A 25358-nucleotide genomic window follows, 5' to 3' on the forward strand; every position below is an offset into this window, starting at 1 on the left:
CATCCAAGTGGCAAACATGGGCCCACAAAAAAAATGAGATATTGTACATTAGCCATGCATGATATAACAATATTGCATTGTAAGAAGGCCGACCACATAGGGGGAGCGAACCAGGTAGAAGCCCAATCCTTGTCAACAATCAAAATGTTTTGCGCATATATTCAAAATGGCTAGTTGGGATAAGGGGAGTACGAGACGGAGAGTTGGGTTCGAGCCCCGTCAATCCCGAACTAGGATCCGATAAATCCATCAACTAATCTCTCCATTTTCTGTGAAGAGGGGGGACAAGGAGCAGGATCTATCCATTTGATAAAAGCAATGTTCAGATTTTATAGATCTAAACCATTCATTTTACCCCAAATATTTTTTTCCAAACATGTGGGTCATATTGTACTTATAGAGTAATTGGTCAATAGTCTATACTAGACCTACAAAATTGATGGAAATCAGATGGTTGCTACTTTTATACCATGGCCCTTCCACAATGGAAATATGGATGGTTTTGAGTAGATATGGTTAAGAAAAGAGAAAAATAAAGAAACACTGGTCCACATTTACTTAGCAAAACACCACTTTTGATGGTTCAGATCATTTGCTCAATGCCCTCCATTTGCATTGAGGCCCAATTGATTCCTATGTCATCCAACCTTTGGGATACTTATATGTGATAGGACCCATTCATTCAATGGGAGACCACATATCTTGCCAAGTTCCATTTAGAACATCTTGATCCAATGACTCTAAGCCATTGATCCATCACAAATTTATTTATGGTTCCGCCAAGAAAAACTAATTAAACAATAAGTATTATTATTTGCCCAGTACGCCTAAGAAACTTGATCTAACAACTAAAAACTCAAGCCCAAAAAAAATCTGAACATCAAACTAAAATCCAATTAGAAGACAGTCCCATTCAGAGTTGAAGTTCTCCAATCACGACACCATAACATAATTTCATATTTTCATGTACCGATAGTAGGCAAGAATTGCCTGAATTCAACAATGCATCAAAGGCAACCCTATCCAGTCAGCATCAACAATGCGCTCGCAACATGCCAGAACAGGAATAGGCTACTCTTGATAGATTTTATATACACAGACGAGATGAAAATAGATACTACTCATATTACATATTTTACAGAAACAGTGATCCCTCCACAGATTGGCCGAAGACAAACTTGGGGAAGGCTTATAAATAGTGAAGTGCTTACTGAAATGGTACCCTTCTTCAAGCAACAGCTGACTTCATATCCCCTAAACATCGCAGGAGAAAGAAATTCTTGGATCCTACTCATGGGTCCTTTTCTCGTACATAAAGAGCCTACTATACATCTCGTCTGCAAACAGGGCACGACCCATGTCCACCTAGCCATTTATCCACACAAGACAAGTGAAATGTGTGCCAGCATAGTGGCAATCTCCTCGCCGTTTCTCCAACTTCAATATCCTGCCAGTAAAATGGTGATCAGCAGCATGTACAGGGCCACCTGCAGATGTATTACCATAAGACTTTTACAGGCAACAAGTAGCCTAATGTTGAGACATTCAGATTCTAATTTTAAAAATGTAACACCAATAGCAGAAGAAGACAGATATTGTTTTGGAAGGTTTGAGAAGAGACCCAAAATAAAAAGGGTGTGGGAATAAGAGGAACACACAACTGAAAGTCACCTACAAATAATGGATTGCATTAAAGAACACAAGCAAGTGACCCAAATACACCAAAATCTCCTAGAATCAAGAAACGAACAGAGAAATAGCATCTCCGATTTTTTTTTGAAAGGTGTGATAGATATTATTAAAAATCAATTGCACCAGATTACAACAACAGGGACGAGTTATCCCACAAATGTAAACAGTTGCTAGAACAGACTGCAAAAGGGGAGCTGCTACTATGCATTGCAGCAGCCGCCTCCATCCTATTGCTGCCCAAACTCACTAGTCTCTAAGACCACTAGCTGAAAGAGGGCCAGCAGTCTCCACAGCTTTGTTCTCCACCCCTCCTTTAGCCATTAGGTGATCCACATCCCCATGTGCTGATAGCAACATATGAATGAAATCGGTTGGTTTAAATTGAATTTTGATGGCAGTTCGTTTGGGAACCCGGGAAGAGCAGGTATTGGAGGAATCATCAGAAACGCCTCTGGCAACAATGTCATGTCATATTCTGGTCCGTGTGGCATTTGCGATGCAAACGAAGCGGAGGCTAGGGCTCTGTTGTTTGGCCTTAAATGGCTTGTCCAAAATTTTGTGAGGCCTATTATCATTGAAGGTGACTCGAGCAATGCGATTGCGTGGGCTACTGGGCGCAAATCAGGACCTTAGCATCTGCTGAGTGTGCTCGATAAGAGTCGCGACCTCATCAAGGAGATCAAACCCCGTTTCAATCATAGGCGGAGATCGGCTAATGACTTGGCAGATTCTTTAGCCAAGGAGGGTGTTAATCTCCCTGAAGCTAGGATCCTTTCTTCTTTTCTGGAGATGTAATTTTTTTTTTTTTGGGGTGGGGGGTGGGGGGTGGGGGGGGGGGGACCCCTTGTCCCCTGTTTTTGTACATATCTTCTTATTAATAAAGTTTGGTTACCTTTCAAAAAAAAAAAACATATGAATGAAATCGGGGCGCATTATCAAACATATATCCAGAATTTCCGCTAATATGACAGCCAATTTCCATTGACCAAAGCACTGTTTCCAGCCCACGCCAATATATTAGCAAAATTTCCTTCAATGATTAATGGATCAGAAAATGGTCTCACATACCATTTCAAGTCCCAAATTTATAGAAGTGTTCTTCCCTCATTGTCGTGGAAAAGTCCCCCAATGCCTGCTCATTCTGTATTGCCTTTAGAGCTGCCATCAAACTTGAACTTCAACGACAATGGAGGGAAACACCTCAGATTTTAGCCGTTGCACCTTTTTCCAAATGACCACCCTCCACTTTCTTAGAATATCTCCCATGGTATATGAAGATAGTATTTTTTTCGTATCTTCCCCATGAAAAAAGGTCGGCTTTGACATTGGTAAGTAATCTTCCCACCCTCTGCCCTTTTTCTTCAAAGATGCAAGAATGCCTTTCTATAAATGCGATATAATTGAGAACGGTACCGACCTCCAAAGAATTCATCCCACCTTACCAAAGGGCCCACTGCCAATGTACAATTATCTGCTTGATCGAATGGTGGAACACCCATGATAGAACAAAGATTTTAAAATGACACTCCAACATGTGATAAGCGAACAGGCAATGCAATAGAACATGATCCAAGGACGACTCTTTCGTCTCGCAAAAGATGCACCAGCTAACGAGGTGGAACCTCATTTTAAGTCTCTCACATGTATTGATTTTCTTTTAGCCACCGTCCAAGCCAAAGCCGCCATCCTTTTGGGGGAGGCCGGGGTCGACCGCCAAACTTTATTGAAAGCGACATTTACTAACACTAAAACATGCACTAGCTTAGAGAGGAATGAGAGATGAGAAAAGGGGGAGGGATAAAGAGAAACAGTTTGTCTATCTAGGATCCACCACCATTCTTCACCTTTTACTCTTTGCATGCAACTGGACCCATCACACTCAAATCATGGCTGTAGCTCGACTCCCTTGCCTTCACACGTTCAAAAGCAAAAAGAGGATGGGTTTTGCCGAAAATCACTACTCCACAGATCAGGCCTCACTATATCTGCCACAGCCGCAATGATGCTTTCAATGCAGCTAATCAACAGTATCGCCACCATTGGCAGTCTCACCTCAATCCTCATCTCTCAGCAAACTCCCTCTATCATTCCCTCCATATCAACCCAATCATGTCCCCAAACAAACCCAAATTAGAGAGAGCGAGGGAGGAAGATCTAAATAAAAGTAGGGTTCATCCACTATGCGAGATGAGAGGAGAAAGAAGAGTGGAGACAAGAAAGTGAAATGTACGTAACCTTAGAAGGGTATTTCAACAAAAAAGGGTGGAACTGTGAGAGAGTAGAGGAAAAGGGAGAGGGGAGAGAGGAAAGTAATAAGAGTATTTTGTCATTTCAATAGAAAGGGTGGAAATCAACTAATTTTAGAGATGCAAAGACCAAGACCGAGCAGCCCCTCAACACCAACATAAAGGAGATAGATTTTCAAACAGGGAAAGAAGAAAAAGAAACATACCACAAGGATAAATAAAACTCAAAACATGTGACATCTGCAAATTTGTGGTCGTGTTTAGAAAAAAAATGGATTAAATAGATCCAGAAGAGTCATAGTGAATCCTAAAGTATTGGAATCCAACATGTGCCCAACAAGGGTGCTTTGGCGACTTAAAAGAATCCATGTAACAGAGTTAGAAAGTTAAAATGGATAGAGGAGTGCCATTATTAAACAACTAACCTAAAAACCATCACTTGTTGAATGAAACCTTACACAAAAACTCATATATTTGACTGTAGAAAAGAACACCAAGCAAGATGGGCAATCCAGATGCAGAGTAATGTATAATGAAGATAGAACAAAACCTGCAAACAAATTGCACAGCAGATATTTTCGCCATAACCATCCTTATTTTCTTTCGTGATCACATGCCAAGGAAGCTTCTTCAATGACTCCCTCGATAGACCTTTTGATGCAACTTCTCCAAAGATATCATAAATCTCATCATGACTTGTGTCCGCAATACTCACCTGTTCATTAATGCATTCAAATACTGTAAAAAGTTTGGGCTTGATAGTGATAGGGAGGTAGCATTCAGCAAAGTAATTGAAATCAATCCAAAGCTAGATCAAATGAACTTTAAATAACTTCAATTTTCTGGAGACTTTTTGTTTTCCATCTAGCTTCAAGTCTTGCAAATTGGGACAGCGTCGACCACAGATCCAGTCCCACAAATACAGGATTAACTTATGGAGGAAAATGATCCAAAAATGGGGAGCAACAGAAGAATTACACTGAGTTTGAACATGAAGGCAGTAGATAAGTCAACTCAGCAAGAAAAAAAAATTAGAAACAGTGTCTTGATATGATGCCCAGTATTTTAAAAATTGATGCAAACACAAGTCACTATGTTGAAAAAGTTGACAAAGCGACAAATAAAAAGGGAAAAGACTGGTCCTTCACCTGAACCATTGTTGAGACTGATGGAACTGGCCTGACATGATGTGAGACACCCTCCATGTATTGTCATAGGGCCTATCAATCCCACTAAGTAGTGGAACTAAATTTGAAAATGTAGATCTATGTTGTGGAACTCCAAGAAAAACATTCAACAAAGAAAGCTCTAAATATTGTTTCCAAACCTACCATTCAAAAAAAGTAAAAGATTAAAAAAAAAAAAAAATTTGTTTCCAAACCTGTGGAGCATAGGAATCTAATACATGTCTAACGCAAGTACTTCTGGAACAATCCATGCAACATATCTTTAAATGTATTACTCCTTTGTTTAACTTTAAGATCCCCCAATTTGAAGCAAAAAGATTGAAAAACATAAAAGAGACATCCTTTGGGAAATAAAAGAAAGTGGAAAGAAGATTAAGCAATGGATGGTAGATAAAATGTCAAATTCAAATAATAATAATGGGATTGGTCTTGCCAACATTATTCTAAGAAACTAAGTGCTTTTGCAGAGAGGTTTTTTTTTTTTTTGGCAATTGGGATTAAAAACAGATGTTTATTGATCAAAATTAATTTTCGAGAAATATGGGGCAAGGTGGGGTGGTGGGCATGTATGAAGGTCCCTAGACATGTGGGTTCAGTGGCATGGTGGTTTGTGTATTAATTTGTTGAAAAATTCAGTGTTAGACTTAGATTTATTGTGGGTGCCGGTATTTGGTTTAGGCCTCTAGGGAGTATCTTTGGGGAGGGGAGATTTCTCTCTCATGCCTACCCCAAACTATATAGGATAATAGTCCTAAAAGCAAAGAGTATTGCAGAGTGTTATTCTAGCATGAGGGCAAGAGTGGTGTGAGATTCTGGCTTTAATAGAAATATTCAGGGTGATGATTTCGAGTGTTATCAAACTTTGCTAAGAGATTTAAGATGTATCAATATTTCCTCCAACGTCATAGAAGTGTTGAGATTTGAGAGGCAAAAGAATCCCTCAAGTACTTTTCTTCTCATCCTATTAGCAAGTTGGGTTTGGTCCCGTCCTTTCTTAGTTTGGGCTTAGAATAAAAGCTTCTGTTGGATAGCATTTGAGAAATGATTAATAAGGACTGGCCAAACTAGAAAAAGAAATTTAGACTTGCTAAAGTCGTATTTTCGTGTTCGAGTCATGGAAACAGCCTCTGTAAAGCAGGGGTAAGGCTGCGTACATCTAGCCCTCCCCAGACCCCGCAATGGCGGGAGCCACGTGCACTGGGCTTCCTCTTTTTAATGTCTTATTTTCGGAGGAAAGCAGATGAATTGGGCTGGCCACCTATTCTTACATTGTAAGGTGATGACATGCTTAAATCTTTTGGAGTGTGATGGATCTTTCTAGCAATTATGGCCATGTTCTCAAAATGGAGAGGTGGTTTATTTGGTCTCAAAAGAAATACCTGGAAAATCACCTCCTTCTATAGTGAGGTAATGGAATAAGAGAAATTTGTTTTTAAGAGCTCCTCCCAATGGTGGGTAACACATAAAATCGTGCTTTCTATCATTATCCATTGGGTCATACCTAGAAAAGAATTTTAAACAACTTTGGTTGGTGATCTCTTGGGTAGATGAAAGCTGCTTGGCGCACTCCTAGCGTGGCTAAAATAAAGGCTAGATGATCCCCCTACCTTTCTAAATTGCCTGAAGTCAAGTTTTGATGGAAGCTCGAGAGGTTATGTTGACATCCCAATATTGGTGGAATTACTAAGAACAACATGGAAGTAGTCATTGAAGCTTACTTCAATCCCATTGGAGAATTACACTCCAATGAAGCCGAAGTTCATGCAATTATTGGAGTTCTTCATACTTTCAAGGAGGAGTTCTCCGAACAATAACGGTGCAAAGACGAATCTGCCTTACCACTAACTGTAGAGATTGGGGAATTTTACGCTGCAAACCCAACCCTATAAAAAAGTTTTATTCCCTACATAAATGCATATTCCGCAAAATACCAATAAAACATTGAACTTATTAGCTAGAGAAGGAGTTGATCAAGAAGCTTTGTGTATAAGGAATGAACTTCCCATGTGTAGAGGATTGTGGCTCTTTCATGTTTCATCGTTTTGGTTTTTTCTTGTTTTTTGGTGGGGCTATCTCAATGCCCCCTTTCTGTATGTATCATTCCCCTTCGTAAAATGAACTATTATCTTCCAAAAATAAACCAAAGAGTTAACAAAGCAACCTGCCAAGGATATGATGTGAACATCGCTGGTGCAAACTGTTCCTGTGCAAAGCGCCCATGAAGGAGTTCCTCAATGAAATCTGACTGGAAAACAACATAAGGCATATAAAGAGTTAGGAGCTTTAATGTAGATAGAGCCACTTTTCTCATGATCATTACACAGAACAATAAACCGATTTCAAATTACAAGCATAGGATCAATACCAAGATGCACAATTTTTATCTAACATTTGAAACCGCGAGAACTGAGAAAAAGCCAAACCAGATGCCAAAAATATATTTGATAATAAAGCATAATGAACATTAACATACATGATGTTTTGTTATGTGTGAGTCCATAAGAACTGAAAGAAGCCAAACCAGGTGCCAACAAGCCATCAGATTATAGATAATAAGCATTCTATAGAAACCAATGCAGGTGACACTTTTAGTAGCAAAATGTTTCTTCTTATAAATACATAAAGTATTAAAAGTGAAAGGGAAATACAAAAAACTGAAATGGATATCACAGAAGGTGTAAAGCTTCAAAAGAACCAAACCATCTAGCTAACCAACCATCCCATCGACTTCTCTGTGAATGTGGAAAATCAAAGCATTCAACAAACTAAGAATATCCAACGTCTCATCAATAATATTCACCAACCTCCAATCAGCAAGGCTTGTCTTGATGCCCACCTAACAGCATTGGAAGAATCACCTTTCAGCAAAAGGCAACTTGAAAGCTCTCTCATGAAAATGTTCCTAACCCCTTGTTTACATCTTTAGTGCGTCAAATCAAAGAAAACCTTTAATCTCTTACATTCCTAAAAGTCCGCCCAATGTTGGGACATAGAGAGCAAAGGGAGCACCTACTGAAGTAAAGTTCAATGGCATTTGGTGGTGGGGAATCCACCTAGCAACCAACCTCTCTACCCGACAGCCTCACTCCTTCCGGCTGAAAAAAAAAATTAAAACAGAAATGAAAGAAGAAAAAAAAATTGAAAATCACTGAATCCATAATAGAAATCTTAATATTAACTGGAAGCTTTCACCATTAAGCTTTCTTATCAAAGATCCTCCTACTGCCTTCCAACCAAATTCTTCACATGATTGCCAAAGGAGTAACAAGACATTTATTTCCAAACGAACCAATGGTCCACCCAGCAAATGTTCAACCTTCTTTGAAACACCAAAAACATGTACAGCTTTGCGAGAGACTACTCCAAACCCACTTCATCAAAAGGTGTTTGACTTTTATGCATCTCTAGACATACATTTTTGGCTAATCTTAAATTCTTCCTCCTACTGTGTTGCACAAATAGTTGTCATGTCGGGAAACAAATCCGGGAAGCAAAATGTGATACAAAAATGAGAAAGACATGAAAAACCAAAGGGAAACGAGAAAGGTAAAGCGACAGAAAATGCATGCGAAATGCACTGAGAAATGCCATGGAAAATTGCATTAAATGTTTGGGAAACACAAGAGAAACATGAGGAGACGAATATGAAAAGAGGAAGAAGAAAGATGGAGAAGAACATAATCACTGAATGCAGCCCCCCTAATGTTCGACAAGCAAACCTTCATTACACACTCTAAGTCTTTCCTCACCCTAGTTTTAACTCTACACGTTGCTTCCCCTCCAGGGGCAAATTCTGCTTGCAAACGAATCCAACCTTTTGAGTTCTATCAGGGTTTACTTCTATCCACCTCTCCAGCATGGAATCCCACCCCTCGAGCTTCCCTCATTTGAAACAAGTTTATTCCACCACCAACCTCCAGCCATTCTCATAATTCAAAGACAAACTGCAAGTGGATGATGACTCCGCATTAATAGGTACAGTTTGCACGTTCTGTCTTTCCGCTCGAAGACATTCCTCCCACTACAATTTCCAATGACTTTGTTAAGAGAATCAGCCTACTATCGTGCACAACCACTCCCATTGACGAATTTATCCACAAATTCACTCTTAAAACAGAAACTGCTACATAATAAGACCTTCCATGCTTTCATTTTACTCCACAATATCTCCAACATTCTTTTTTTTTTTTTTTGAATTATACACTATCTCCAAGTTGAATGTGTGAGATATAATATAGATGGAAACAAATTCCCCATCCCTAGTCCCATCATCAACCCCTTCTCTTGAGCTTTTACCAAGATCCTTGTAAATAGTTACCCACCAAATAAACAAAAAGGAGAGTAAAAATACCATGTCTTAAACCCCTTAGGCTTACAAAGAAGAAGCCAACCCCAGTCTCATTCAACAAAATGGAGAAATTCGTCAAAGAAATACAATCGCTTATCCATCTCCTACATTTCTCTCTAAAGCCTATCCTCATCAAATATTCCACAAAACCCTCAACCACAAGGTCATAGGCTTTTACATGTCTACTTTTTACAAAATGGCCAATCTCCCTTCCCTTCTCGAACTTAAACATCACTACCAATAAGTACATAGTCAAGAATTTGTAAATCTTTCAGACTCTTTTATTCTTTTTCTTCTTTTTTTGAACTATGTCCAAAAAGGTACCTTGAAATGAAACAATCACCTAATTTATGACCTTTCTCAATCTCAACTCTTAGAAAGGAAAAATCCGTAATATCTTTCTTGCGAATCAATGTAATGAAAGTGGAATTCAAATCTTTGATAAGATATTGAATGAAATCCATATTAACTCTCATAAGTACATCTTCCATAATCCAATTTCTCATGTAAAAAGGCAGGAAAACCATCCCTCCAACTTCACCTCCCTCAAGACCCTTTCTCTTGGCAGCAAATCAAACGATTAATACGAAATAGGAGCATTGGAACTTCCAATACTTTCATACTTCAGAACTGTTGGATGCTTATTCATTACAGCATAAACACATGCGACTCCTAATTCATGGACGTGGAATGCCATGCTGCAGGTGGCGGACTTATCTAGACTCACCTTCTCAGATTATTGTTGCATGGATTTGGATTCGCATGTCGGGATCCGACACGGATTCGAGGTCTTGGATTCGGCAAGCCCCCAAAAGTAGGATTCGGATTTGGTAATTTTTAAATAAAATAAAATTTTTAAAATTGAAAATTTAAACATGTATATATATGTGTGTGTATGCATATGTATATATATTCATGAAAATTTTGAGGGCAGAGGGTTGTTGCGACTTTTGTATTAAGAGAGTCAAAGGAAGAAGATGTTGTGCATTGGGGTTTTTATTAAAAGAGTACGAGTTGTGCTTTCATATAAAAAAAGTTAAGAAAACACATTTAAAGGGTAAATATACAAGATTCACATTTTAAAAGAGACAACGATGAATCGGATTCGTGCGGGACACGGCTACGACAAGAATCTGGGTGTGTCCCACGTGAATCCATGTCCGATTCGCAAGTGGAGACGTGTCAACACAGATTCGGCATAGGGGGGCAAAGAATCCATGCAACATACTGTGAACAACATTGATTGGTTGTAATGACCCGGTCCACCAAGGGCCGATAAAGATACAAAACCTAGTTAAATCTAGGTCGTAGATCTTTCGATCAAAGATTAACAACTAGATCTTCAATTTTGAGTTTTCGGACCGTAGGATATGTAAATTAGATATTGGATTGATCCCCGATCTTTAAAATTCTTGTGTATTTTCTATCCCGCATTAGATTAAACGATTTTAAAAATCAACGGTCATAGTATATTTTCGTCACTTTTACTATGACCTATTTTTGGGGCATCAAATCTTGTCCATTCGACATGATTTTGGTCCGGTAGATGGGTACTTCGAATACCTATCCAACGGACCCAAGATTTAGCGATTCATACGTGATTTGAATAAGTTATGATCTTTTTTCTGTTAGGGTTAAGCAAAGTTACAAGATTTGTCCTATTAGGCAACTTTTAGGTTGTTTTATTTAAAAAAGATAAAATCTAAAAGTAACCTAATATAACCTAAATACTAATAATATATTAGAGTAGGCTAGGAAATCCAATATTGTAAAGACTCGGCCCTAAACGGGCCTAGAAAGTTAATAGCCTTAATTAAATCTGGACTGTAGATTCCCAAACCAAAAATCATAGTGTATTTTCGTTTTTTTAGTATAACAAATTTTCGGGGCATCAAATCTAATCTGTTCGACATGATTTTGGTCCCGGTAGATGGGTATTGCGAATACCTATCCAACAGACCCAATATTTGGCGATTCGTATGTAAAGAGAGTCCTTTCAAGTGAAAGATCTTATTTTCTAACTTAAATCCTTTGAAAAATTAGCACTTAAGTTTATAAAAATTAAGTTTTGATAGATTTTTATAAGGATAAAATATAAATACTATATAGTTATGAAAAGGGGGACTTTTAGGGTGAAGGGTATTACGTATGTTTATACATAGGAATAATTTAGGATAAATCATAAAAAGGGAGAATGCATAGGATTGAGAAAAAATAAATTAAGTTGGCAAAGAAATTGTAACACTTGGAGTAATTAAATGACACCCTTTGACTTGCAATATTTACAAGTCACCTTCTTATTGATTCATAGCGCATCTCATCTCTTCCAGATTCCACACTCAAATCCAAGGCAAGTGATAGTGACTTGGAGGGGCCAGACTAATTCACACTGCATTTGGGGGGGGGGGGGGGGGGGGGGGGGGGGGCGCTCCACGCTATACGTGGCTCCGCCCCTGGGAAGAAGAATGAAAAGAATCTCCAACCTGAAATTTTCTGAAATCCAATTCCTGAGTAGTAAAATGCACTATATGGCTGTTTAGTTTTATACTGTTGTTTCCGCCCATTTCATTATATCAATTGTTCATCTACTCATTTCCTGATAAAAGAGTTTCATTACATGAAATAAATATAACATAGGAGCAATCAGCATAACAAGGCAGTACATGATGGAACAACAATATTTCCTACCTTTTTTTTTAATGGAACAATATTTCCTACCTTGTTCTGATAATTCCTAATCTTTACTTCATATAATTAAGGCCTCATAGTGCAGACTGATAGGGAAACAGACGTTGCTAAGCACAGAATTTCTTAACTCAGATAAAAACCACCCAAGTTCCAGTGAATGAAAAGGTCAACAGGTTTCTGTAAGTTACTCTACTCACCATGGAAGAAGAATTCTGAGAGCCAAATCTCTCCGAACACCAATAAGCCCGGGAAGCCTCTAAAACTTCAACGGAGAGAACAGCTCCAGCAACAGCTCCAAGACCAGCTCCACGAAGGACACCAGTATCGGAGGCCCGGCCTGCTAATGCACCTGTTAGAGCTCCAGTGAATGCTCCGGCTGTATGCAAGGCAAATAAGATGTTGTAAGATCATGATCACGGCACTACAGTAACAGAATTTATACAGAACAATCCCATAAAACATCTATATTTCCATATTCTCATGAATATATCAATGTTCGATGACCAAGTTAACACAATTTGGTACAGGCTCATATTCAAAGTTTTACAAATGGTGGTGGTAATCCTTTAAGTTGAGATCAGATATTGGTCCAAGAAGTAGCAACTGTCTAAATGGTAATCAGAAAGCTCCTTCAAGTCTGGTAAACTAAATGACGATGACATTGACCGCAAGTAAACTGATTACAAAGAACAAGCGAAAGCAAAACCTACTATGAGTGTACTACTGATTGGATGGGTGCCTTACCCCACTTACTAAGCAAATGAGCATAAGTACATAATTCTTTGTTATTTACCATATTCTGTACAGTCCAACTCAGGTAACATGGTGGCCTTTCTCACAAGATACATAAATTGTCAGATTGATTGAGGCCATTAAAGTGCATTGTTAAGTTGAAATGTCATAGAAAATAATGACAACTGGTAGTACAAGGATCAAGCAATCAGTGTAGAAACAATCACCACATCCATGATTGCATACAAAGATCATCATAGTACCATCCATATTCTAAAGCAAGCCATTATGTGGGTCCCAGTTATCTTTTTTCTTTTTTGAATGGCATGACTACCAAAAGTGGGTCCCAGTTATCTGGAACAAAAGATGTAGTCCCCACTCCATCTATGCATCCTACAGAAATAAATTTTGCTCCAAAAGGGGGAAGTCAAGACAGTGATGTCACAAGAAAAGGTGAAGAGAACAAAAGAGAATAATAGAGGCCGAGAGAACAAAAGCAATGAGAAGAATGTTGTCGGCGAAAGCACGAGTGGATAAAATTTATGTTCTCCTTTTCCATGCAAGGGAAAAAATTAGGGTTATCTGACAAAGGAAGATGGTTCTACGATATGGGCCATTTCAGACCTGTTAGAAGAGAGAATGGGAGAAGAAGAGAGTGAGTTAGAGCATGCTCCCCGTCACTTACGTATTTATATAAAAGAGAAGAGTACAAAGACTAAAGTGCCCTTAGGCACATATACACCTTCTAACACTCCCCTTCTGGATTCTTTGAAAAATGAAGTGGCAACCTACCTCAATGTGCTTAGTCCTCTCATGGAAGACTGAATTTATAGCAATATGAATCCCAACCTTATTATCAGAATACAACTGAGAAGGAGAGGAAGGGGGGAAGCCGATCTCTGACAAAAGGGAGCGCAACCATATGAGTTCTCCACTCGTGTGGGTCATGGCTCTGTATTCAACTTTTGCACTGCATTTAGCTATAACATCTTGTTTCTTGCTTCGCGCATGACACCAGATTACCTCCCATGAAGGTACAATATCCAGTGGTTGATTCCAGATTTCGATTGGAGGTAGGGAGGGGATTAATCGCAGGTTGCGATTGGGGGGTTGCGTGGGGTAATCGTAGGGGTGGGGTTGGGGTATGGCTAGGGTTTCTGGAGAATGAGGCTCGAAGGCATGGACGATGACGATGAGGTGAGGAGGCGTGGGAAGCAAGAAGAGCTCCCTTTGTATGCTTCAAGCTTGCAATCCGACGAAAGTTGGAGAAACAGAGCTAGTGAGAGCTGCTCTCTGGATTTTATTATTTTTTTTTTTGAAAAATAACCGCTCTTTGGATTTTGGCCAAAACAGAGAGAGGGAGAGAGTGGGAGACGACTCTGGTTTTTGCCCCAAAACACACACAAACACACACAGAGAACCGACTGTGGTTTTTGCCCCAGAAACAGAAAGAGATGGAGAGAGAGACAAGGTTTTGCAAGAAGAAGGGGAAAGCAGACGAGAAAGGTAAATTTGGGAGGAGAGATGGTCTTCAACTAGAATCGTTGTTTTTTTCTAGCGATTCCTTGAATCAGAATACCACCCCCTTGGGCGGGTAACAAAAAGCGCTAAATATTCCCACTTGGCAAATGAAACCAAACGTGGGAATTGCCAAAATCAATATCATATATAGATACTGATTCCCCATTCCCTGAATCCAAACGCACCTAAAAGGAAAATAACAGCAATGGGATAGCTTAACAGCGGGTATTAGCGAGAGGGTAGGGAAAGGAACTTTGTGTCGATGGATAGAGATGCGGGTATTAGCTAGAGGGTAGGGAAAGGAACTTCGTGTCGATGGATGGAGATGATCTTTCATTTTATAGGTTAGATACATGATTATAAAAGTTTCTACAACTAGCAGGAAATTAGCATGCTCTTGTTTAGGGGTGCAACTTGGGTCGGGCTCAACCCGAACCCGATAGGTTCGACCCGATTTTTTTCTCGGGTTGGGTTGACAACCCCTCGGGTCGGGTTGGGTTCAGGTTGAAAATTTGGAACCTGAGTAACTTTCGGGTCGGGTTAGGGTTGAGCTTACGGCATCCTGACCCGACCCAAAAACCCGAATTTCTTTTGCCTTCTATTATAAAAGTGAAGAGGAAAGCTTAATTTTTAATATTTAATCCGCATGCCTGCATTGTCAGGTAGTAATTCATTGCCCTGCATTGACTGCTCTTGGAAAGTTATATAATCGTCAGATTTTTTACTTGGGACAGCCACTTTACTGTTTTTATGACTAAACTTGTACACAAAAAAGGGTTGTCCACTTGCCCCAAGAAAAATAGGGTGAATGTATAATTTACGTTATTCTTTTCTTATCGTAAGATGAAATGAGCTGTCTTTTCCTTAGTCTTTTCTTCTTTACATTAATTAGTCCTCCCATCTTTTGGTTTGAGAGAGCCCCTCTACTTTATTTATCACTATTCCTTTATACAAGAAAGGGTGGTCCCAAGTAAAATAAGAAAGGGTGAATGTGTTATTTTCTTTGGTCTTTTCTTCTCGTAAGATGAACCTAGCAGTTCCATTAATTACTCTTCCCTTATTTTGTCAGAGATGCAATTATACATTTTTTTGTCTTTCACCATTGCCTTCTTTGTATAATGAAACCCTAGTTTCACTTATCACTTGTTCATTTTATCTTCTCCTATCTTCTCCTGGTTAGAAAATACAAGGTCATGACCTTAAAGAGTTCTAGCAATGGTTTCATGAAAGATTATAAAGGGTTTCATTTTATCACTTGCTCACTTGTGATTGCCTCATAGAATCATGCATGAACAGCTCTTTTTTTCCTATTCCTATTTGGTTTTTCTTTTCTCTGCAACTCGGGTTGGGTTCGGGTTGAGAAAACAATTATGCGGGTTGGGTCGGGTTGACCACCTCCGGGTTGAGAAAACAATTATGCGGGTTGGGTCGGGTTGACCACCTCCGGGTTGAGACTTGGGTTGGGTCGGGTTAGGGTTGGCCAAAAGGTCTCTCGGGTTGGGTTCGGGTTGGCCTCAACCCGACCCAAGTTGCACCCCTACTCTTGTTACGTGTGACTCCCTCTCCATATTTTAGCCGGGAATTTTACCACTTAAAACTTTCATGACCAAACGGATTGCAGGCTTGCAGCATACAAAGGGTGCAAATCAGGTCTTCTTGCTCTTCTTCTCTTGTTCTTCTCTTTCTCCGACGAAAATTGAAGCGCTCCCTGATCCACTAACGCTAGCATGTACCCGTCTCCTTAAAAACTCCCTCAAACTCTTTACGATTCAAAATATGGAGACCTTATTGTTTGGTCGACTTCGAGGACGAACTAGGCTTGGACCACTTGTCTTTGTGGTGGTCTATTTTGACGATATCTTGATTTTTAGTCGATCTAGAGGAGGACACTTGGATCACCTTAGGCAGGTTCTCGACTCCGCACTGCGAAATTTTATTCCAATCTCAAGAAGTGTTCATTTATACATATCTAGGTAATATTCCTAGGGTGTATTGTAGCGGAAAAAGGTCTTTTAGCATACCCTGAAAAAGTGAGAGCAATTACTGAGTGGCCTATCCCTAAGACACTTTCGGAGGTTCGCAGTCTTCATGAGTTGGTCACTTTCTATAGACGATTTTTTAAGGGTTCTAGTACAGTAATACCCTTATGGCTCTCATCACGGAGTGCATGAAGAAAGGAGAGGTCCGTTGGACCACTACTACCACCTGAGCTTTTCAGAGAGTAGGGTTAGGAGGCGTGTTGAGTAAGGAGAGTTACCTGATAGCTTATTTTAGTAAAAAACTTAACGAAGCTAAGCAATGATATTCTACTTATGACAAGGAATTATACGTTGTCATACATATGCTATTTCATTAGAGGTATTCCTTGTTACCATGGTTTTAAATTTCGACCGAAATCCGAAATTTCGGGTTTCGGTGGAGACCGAAACTGAAATGGCACATACCTGAAACGTGTCATTATTTCGTATGAAATTTCAAAATTTCGGTCGAAATTTCGTTATTTCCGAAATTTCATGCGAAATTTTAGGGATTTCGATCATTTTTTTTCGAATTTTTAATTATTTTATAATTATCCCGAAATTTGAACAGAAATTACTGAAATTTCAACCAAAATTTCAGGGATTTCGATAACGAATAAAATATTCTTTTATTAGTCCGTCGGATTTCGAGCGAAATTTTGAAGTTTTGGTTGAAATTTCGATTTCGCTAGGGTCCGAAACCGGTACCGAAACCGAAATTTAAAACCTTGCTTGTTACCTCAAGAGTTTGTGTTGTACTCTGACCGCGAGGCGTTTAAATACCTTCATTCACAAAAGAAGTTAAGTCAAAGGCACGCCAAGTGGATAGAATTTCTCCAGGAATACACGTTTGTCCTCAATCACCGTGCGGGGGTGGAGAATAATGTGGCTGATGCCTTAACTCGTGTGATGATGGTCTTACAATCTATGAGTATCTAAGTAATAAGATTTGACAGGATGAATGTGTCACTTGTCCCAACTTTGGCATCATCTTTCAAGGGGCTTATGATGGTGATGGTAACCGCCAGGATCACGTTGATTTCTCACTTTAAGAAATTTATCTATTTTGCAGATCTAGGCATTATATAAATTGGCTAATACAAATTGGCTAGAAAAGAAGCTAAGAAGGCAGTATGGGAAGCTAGAGGCAAGGCATATGAGGATTTGTACCACAGGTTAGAGACGAAAGAGGGTGAAAAAGATGTCTACAAGTTTGCTAAGAAGATAGAAAGGAAGAGCAGGAACTTGAATCATATAAAAATGCATCAAAGACGAGAATCAAAGATTGTTAGTGAAAGAAAATGAGGTTAAAGAGAGGTGGAGAAGTTACTTCGATAAATTGTTTAATGGAGAACCTGTAGCGAATTTGGGAGAACTTGATAATGCTTTTGATGATACAAACCGGAGGTTTGTTCGTAGAATCCGAACATCAGAGGTAAGAGTAGCTATGAAAAATATGAAATTAGGTAAGACGATATTCCTATTGAGACTTGGAGATGCTAGGGTGATGTGGGTTTGGTTTGGTTAACTAGATTATTTAATAATATTTTAAAGGCTAAGAAGACGCCTGATGAGTGGAGCAAGAGTACATTATCACCTATTTATAAGAATAAAGGGGATATTCAGAGCTGCACCAATTACCGGGGAATTAAGCTAATGAGTCATACCATGAAGCTTTGGGAGAGGGTAATTGAGCATAGACTAAGAAAAGAGACTAAGGTGTCAGAGAATCAGTTCGGCTTCATGCCCGGATGATAGACCATGGAAGCTATCTTCTTGATTAGGCGGTTGATGAAGAGATTTAGAGAATAAAAAGGACCTTCATAAGGTTTTCATTGATTTGGAGAAAGCATATGATAGGGTTCCCATGAGTGTTATGTGGTGGATCCTTGAAAAGAAAAAAGTGACTGCTAAATATGTTGATGTGATTAAGGATATGTACGATGGAGCAGTAACTAGTGTCAAAACCACGGATGGCGCGTCTAGTGAGTTTCCAATTATAATAGGACTGCACTAAGGATTAGCTCTAAGCCCTTATCTTTTTACGCTAGTTATGGATGAGCTTACGGAGGGTATCCAGGATGAGGTGCCGTCGTGTATGTTATTTGCAGATGACATAGTATTAATCGACGGAACCAAAGCAAGGAAGGAGGATTCGTGGACTGGGGAATCGCGATTCCCCGGAACGCGGATCCAATTCGGGAATCGGTTTGAATCCCCGAAAATTGGGAATCGGGGTTTGGATTCGTCGGAACCCCGATTCCCAATTTATGGGAACCGTGATTCCCAGGCAATTCCCCGGCGAATCCCAACCCCCAACGAATCCCCGGCGACTCTCCGGCAAACTCACGATTCTCACTCCCAACCATCCCCGGAGCCTTCGATTCCCGCTTTCGAATCTCGAATCGAATCCCGCTTTCGATTCTCGCACTGGCAACCTTGAACCAAAGCAGGAGTAAATGCTAAGTTAGAGTTATGGACAACTACTTTGGAATTCAAAGGTTTTAGACTGGGTAGGACTAAGACAGAGTATATGGAGTGCAACTTTAATAATGTAAGGAGGCTAGACGAGGATGCAGTAAATATGACTGGACAGGAGGTACCTAAGAGGGATATCTTTCGCTATCTAGGTTCAATTCTACATAAGGAGAGATTGAAGAGGATGTTAACCATAGAATAAGAGCAGGTTGGTTGAAGTGGAAGCTTGCCTCAGGAGTTCTGTGCGACCGTAAAATCCCTACCAAGTTGAAGGGAAAGTTTTATAAGATAGCTGTGAGGCCAGCCATTCTTAGAAATGTTGGGCCACCAAGAAGCAGCATGTGCATAAGATGAGTGTAGCGGAGATGTGAATGCTTAGATGGATGTGTGACCACACAAGGTTAGATAGAGTTAAAAATGAAAGACATTTGTAAAAAGGTGAGGGTGGCACCAATTGAGGAGAAGATGAGAGAGTGTCGCTTAAGATGGTTCGGACATATCCAACGTAGGCCTTTGGATGCTCTAGTGAGAAGAGGCGACTCGTGCCAAGTTGATGGAGTAAAAAGAGGTAGGGGCAGACCGAAAACAACTTGGGTAGAAACAGTGAGGAAAGACTTGATAGCTAGGAACATAACAGAGAACATGACCTTGGATAGGATAGAATGGAAGAAAATGATCCATGTAAAGGAACCCAACTAGAGCCAGGATTAAAGCCGGGTAGATTCCTTTCACCTTCTTCATGAATTTTTTCTAAAGGATTCATTTAGCCGAACCCAACTAGTTTGGACAAAGGCTTTGTTGAGTTGTTGAGTTGCAGATCTAGGCATTGCATTCCCCGTACATCACTTAGATTGCGGGTCACTTTGGAAGGGATAAGATAGTTGCGCTAGTGGAGGATCGATTTTACTGGCCATTATTAAAGAGGGATGTTGCAAGAATTGTGCCCTAGCGTCGCGCGTGCCAATTAGGTAAAGCTAAGAAGCGGAATATTGTGTTGTACATGCCATTGCCCATTCTGCACACCCCGTGGAGGATGTCAGCATGGATTTTGTCCTTGGGTTGCCTAGGACGACTAGAGGACATGACTATTCTGGTGGTAGCAGATCGATTCTCACGGATAGCTCATTTCATTCCTTGTAGCGTGATAGCTGACGCCTCACAAGTGGCTAAGCTATTCTTCGGGAGTTTGTTAGACTTCACGGGCTACCCACCTCCATTGTGTCAAACAGAGATGTCAAATTTGTTAGTGATTTTTGGAAGACATTGTGGAAACTCTTTGGGACCCAATTGGAGTTTTCCTCGGCATTTCATCCACAGACCGATAGAGGTTGTAAATCATAATCTAGGTGATTTGTTGAGATGTTTGGTAGGTGCTTGTCCAAGTACATGGGATTTGTTACCAAAACCGGAGTTCACGTACAATAATTTGGTTAATTGGAGTACTGGTAAGAGTCCCTTCGACAGTATTCATGGAGTCACACCAAGCCAACCCATTGACCTCATACTGCTACGCCATGATGCACATCCATCTGATTCTTTTGCCCAACACATCCGTGATTTACATATTGATATACGTCGTAAAATTGTCACGAGTAATGCAAACTATAATCTTGACGTTAATGTACATCATAGGAACTTTGAATTTTATGAAAGAGACTATGTCATAGTTCGTGTGTGTTCTGAATGCTCTCTCCATCATTCATTTAAAAAGTAGCACGATTGAGCCATTGGACCTTTCCGTATAATTTGTAAGTATGACCCTAATGCTTATTTAATTGACTTACCTGCTAATATGAAGAATAGTCACATCTTCAATGTGGAAGAACTTATTCCATATCGAGGTGCCTTTGAGCCTCGTACTATACCAACGGTTGGACTGCCAGCTCTTATATTCCAGCCCCAGTGCTTGTGGTTCCGCCAGTTCTACCGCATCATGCTGACCATATCGAGGCTATACTCGCTGATGAGATCGTTGCTTCACACCAGGGTGGATTTCAGCGGTATCTTGTCAAGTACTGTCAGCAACCAAATTCATACGTTACTTAGCTTATTGAGGAGGAGCTTCGTTGCATGGACCCGACCTTTTAGAGCAGTAACACACTCTTCACTCTCCAAAGGAGAGTTCTCTTTGTTAAAGTATAAAAGATTAAATAATGCCTTCTCCAACAGCTTAAACTTTTGGGATCAAGTTGGTGAGGCTCCACCAGCAGGGGGAGATGACGTGGATCATAAACGCCTACTTCAGACCTATTCTAGGCGGGTTCGCACCTGCGGGGCCTAGTAAGGGCATAATGGTATTTAGGGAGTTTATTTTTATTTATTTTATTTTATGTTTTTTGTTGCCTATATATAGGCCTGATGTATTAAACCTTGGCTAGTTTTTGGGAATAATATTGACACAATTTCTGCTCTTATTTCTCCTATAATTGTCTCTTTTTCTCATACTTCTCTTCTTCTCTTTCCCATTTTCTCTTTCCCCGTCTTGCTCCAGTTGCCTAAGAGAACATAAGGCTATTTGAAAACTTCCTAATCTGAACTGTGTCAAGCTTAACTTTAATGGTTGCTCGCTTAGCAAGGCCAACTGGGCCTTCATTGGCAGTCATTAGGGATGTGGAGACAATATCCGATTATCCTGTTGTGGTCCAATTGTCCAAGTGGCTTCATCAAGATTCGAGACAATGATAGGGACCTTCATTTTGGTTTATTCTCGTTCTTTAGTCATATGAGAGGGAGATTGGAGGTGGAAGGCGATTCGTCGAGTGTGATTTCGTCAGCCAAATGAGCCAACCTCAAGCCATGGAGATTGGCTAGATGTATTGAAGAGGCATGAGATCATGTTCACTCATATTCCAAGGATTGCCAATGACCTTGCCAGTAAGATAACAAAGTCAGGGGTTTGTAAGTAGCAAATGTACAGTTGGCCTCTTATGCCCAACGATATCGTGTTATAATTTCTTTTGTTGAAATTTCTTTTTTTAATAAAGCCTTATCTTTCTTCAAAAAATAGGTGACAGCCAGCCATCAATAATGCATTTAAGTAGCCCCACAAGAATGCTCTGACCTCCACAGAACCATACCAACCTATAAATAGTTGAATTATCCCGTAAAATCCTCTATCAAATTCACGGCACCGCGCATTTGATTGAAAAAAATAAGAGATAATAACAAAGAAAAAGGTGAGCATGCATACTTCTAAATGAACACTCCAATTGATAGTTTAAGAAGACCTCCCACTGTCTACTGCTCAAAGAATCTTCTTTCACGTTCTTTCTATTGTGTGTGGCCTCCCATTGTCTACTGCTCAAAGAATCTTCTTTCACGTTCTTTCTATTGTGAGTGGATGGGTCTCTTCTAATCATTTATTTGAGAAGCTCAATATCATATATGGATCTCGATATGGATCTCCTGGCTTCCATTGTGTGCAGACACCGAGCACGTCCCTTCCAGAGATGGCTTAAGCCCATTGACAGTGGGTTGAATTCACACACTAGTTTAGAGAGAAGATAAAAAGAGACTACCCTTATGCCCTAATACCTTTACTTGCCCCGATAATAGCAAAAAATCCTTAGAATTATTCCCCTCCCTCTCGATGAAAAACACATTCCTTCTCACCAGTTCTTGTGATTCTAAGCCTAAATTCTCAAAAAAATAAAAAAAATAAAAATCCTAAATCTCTCCCACTATATGCCATTTAACAACTAGACCGTGCATGATGATAACCCTTGTGATAGGCATTGTTAACTCCACATTCATCACCCCAAGAAGACGTGATAGGCAATACAGCCCCCCACCCCACCCCACCTCACCCACCCAAAAATAATAATAATAATAATAATAATAAATAAATAAATAAATAACTAGACACACACGGTTTTAAATTTCTTTAACATTTCTCCGAAATGTTTCTATTTCCATCCCCACCGAAATGAAATCTATATGAATTCCTTCCATGTCATTATTTCTGTTGAAATTTCCAAAATTTTGGCCAAAAAATCCGAAATTTGACCAAAATGGACGGGATGACAAAAAAAATGGAAAGATGTTTGATTTGCATTTCATTTCATTTCATTAATGTAGACAATGATATTTCGTATGCAACATCATTGAATTACACAGCAAAGTAGCTGTATGTTATGCCTGGCATGTCAGATCGGCATGGGACCAATGCATGTCATTAGGTGTTCGATGTGATTAAGCCATTATAGATGGCTTTCTTTCGTATGCGTTAATTTCTAAGTATGTATTCGTGCTTATTCTAGCCTTTCCCAAAGTTTCATCTTAAAATTTCACCATTTGCATACGTTTCCATACTTTTATGTGAGTTTACAAGATTTCCACCGAAATTTCTACTGAAACCGAAATGTTTCCGTTACCTTGCCGGCCGAAACCAAAATTTAAAATCACACACATAAAAGGAAAAAAAACTGAGCTTTCATTGCAAACCCAACCCTCTTCATGACATTAGGACTTAAAATTATAGCAAACTCTCTTTAAGTGGCCTCAAAGATGCTTTTTAAACAGTGCACTTGAATATGATCCAGCTTACCTCAAATGCATCATATGCCCAATAGTTTATTTCTAAACAGCAACCTAAGCCCACTATTCTTTTATATATTTCATGCAGCAAAGTTGCAATTTCATTTTTCCCGTAGAGGCAACAAATGGAACATCCTGTTTTCCTATTTTACATGGTGTATTTGTGAAGCTTCTCACTACATTGCATTAACTTAGAACGGCACTTAGTTAATCGTGCAGCTGAATTCCCTCGGACAGGGCTCTACAAATTACATACATTTCATGTAGGTCAACCAATGAAGATTGAAAGAGTCAATCTAAATAACATATGGTTCATCGGTACCTCTCCCGAGACCAGCCTTCCTTCAACATTGTGTAATCCATCTTGGGTAAAGTCTTGACAACAACAATTTCATCCTTTACAGCTTATGTCAACAAGCCTAGGACATGGCCTCCTATTAGGAGTAAGGTTCTTTAATCTTTATAATAGGACAAGAATGGATAAGAAGTATCAACCTAAGCATGAAAACCTATGATACTCAGATATTTCTGTCAGCCCAAGGTACCATGTCAGACATGACACGACATGATACATATTGATAGTCTTTTCGGTACTAAAGATATTTTCTTTGATCAAAATAACTAATGCTTGAAACAAACATCAGTCTCTTCAAATTAACCACAATGCCTTTTGCTTGTTAGAGTCACATATAATTTTGAACATGTAAGTTTATAGATGTTTTTTAAGTTAACTATTAGTTCCATCTTCTAAATTAAATATAGTTTTTATAAATTTTGTGTATTATATGTCTTGTGACACCTGTATCGTTGTCCACGTCCCAGTATTTGGGAAATGACTATTTGTATCTCAGTTACCGTGTCTATGGCTGTATTTGGGAATCATAGATCTATAATGGTTCAATGCATATGAAATTCAAAACCAAAATTTAATAGCAAATATAAAGATCGGTACTGGTTCAATGTATATGGAATTAAACCCAATTCCATTAAAAATGATCCAAAGCAACCCTTGAAGTGGAATAAAAACAAGAACATGTTACAGTCAAGCTAAGAACTTTAATGACAAAATAGAATTATAGAAGGCTCAACTCAATCCCTATAGAAAGCAATCCAAAGCTCTGGACAAATCCTAAGTCAAAAAAAGGACAATCAGTCCAGAAATCAGCCCAATTCTCTAGGTGACAATTGAATGGAAATTTTCAATGAAATGAAATTTACCTAGAGCGAAAAGCCCAGTGAGGGCTCCAGAAAGTGTTCCAACAATCAATCTAGGAATAAAGAAATAGGGTACCCCACCACCACCACCACCACCCCTTTGGAAACCTCCATCAACTGTACCAATGGAGGCACCACAAGAGCCACAGATGCCCACACCATTTTCATGGCTCCTCCTGCAGATGCAGTGACCAACCACCTCCATCTAGAAGCCAAAAACCCTAGTCCTCCTTCTAATCGAAATTCCTAAATCCTCACAACTATATGGAAATCGCACTCTGAGCACCAAAAGCAATTATTTGGTAATCGCACTCTTTGGCATGAATAAAATCGACCCAAAAGAGATGGTAGTTTTATACAAGTACAAGATCACAACCCACTCGCAACGAGGAAGTTCTTGCTCTCCCTTCGCGATGAAGATGAGAGAGCTAATGACCTCCGACTGGGTATTCGAAGAAAGGCATTAAGAATTAGAAACCCAACCCTATCATTTTACACGGCCACCCCATATTACTGGTTGGTGTGGTAGCACGTGATTCCCGATGTACTAAAAATGAAGGAAAAAAATTAAAAGGAGATTCCCCGGCTCTGTTCACTTGCCTTGAGAAAATAAAGGAGAAGAAAGTAAGCCAAATTTTTCCGTGATCGGACATGATTTGACATTTTCCGTTGTTCACTTGTTTTCTCGGGAAAGCAT

At 39.5% G+C, this 25358-nt stretch overlaps 1 protein-coding gene across 2 annotated transcripts; it reads right to left on the reverse strand.

The window, feature by feature from the left end:
- Positions 1-869: 869 nt before the first annotated feature.
- LOC143848508 (NEP1-interacting protein-like 2) lies at positions 870-25148 on the reverse strand. 2 transcript variants are annotated; one of them, XM_077357463.1, is made up of 5 exons: positions 24665-25148; positions 12359-12537; positions 7287-7370; positions 4489-4653; positions 870-1487 (listed from the first exon to the last, which is right to left on the reverse strand). In XM_077357463.1, the coding sequence occupies exons 1-5, from the start codon at positions 24864-24866 to the stop codon at positions 1440-1442; spliced, it is 678 nt and encodes a 225-aa protein (XP_077213578.1). In that variant the 5' UTR covers positions 24867-25148; the 3' UTR covers positions 870-1439. The 2 variants fall into 2 exon arrangements, with proteins under 2 accessions (XP_077213578.1, XP_077213577.1); XM_077357462.1 differs by having other exon boundaries at positions 870-1447; positions 24665-25145.
- Positions 25149-25358: the final 210 nt, after the last annotated feature.

Source organism: Tasmannia lanceolata, unplaced genomic scaffold (assembly GCF_043159265.1).
Source record: "Tasmannia lanceolata isolate RefF3 unplaced genomic scaffold, GAP_Taslan_0.1 ptg000016l, whole genome shotgun sequence".
NCBI lineage: Eukaryota > Viridiplantae > Streptophyta > Magnoliopsida > Canellales > Winteraceae > Tasmannia > Tasmannia lanceolata.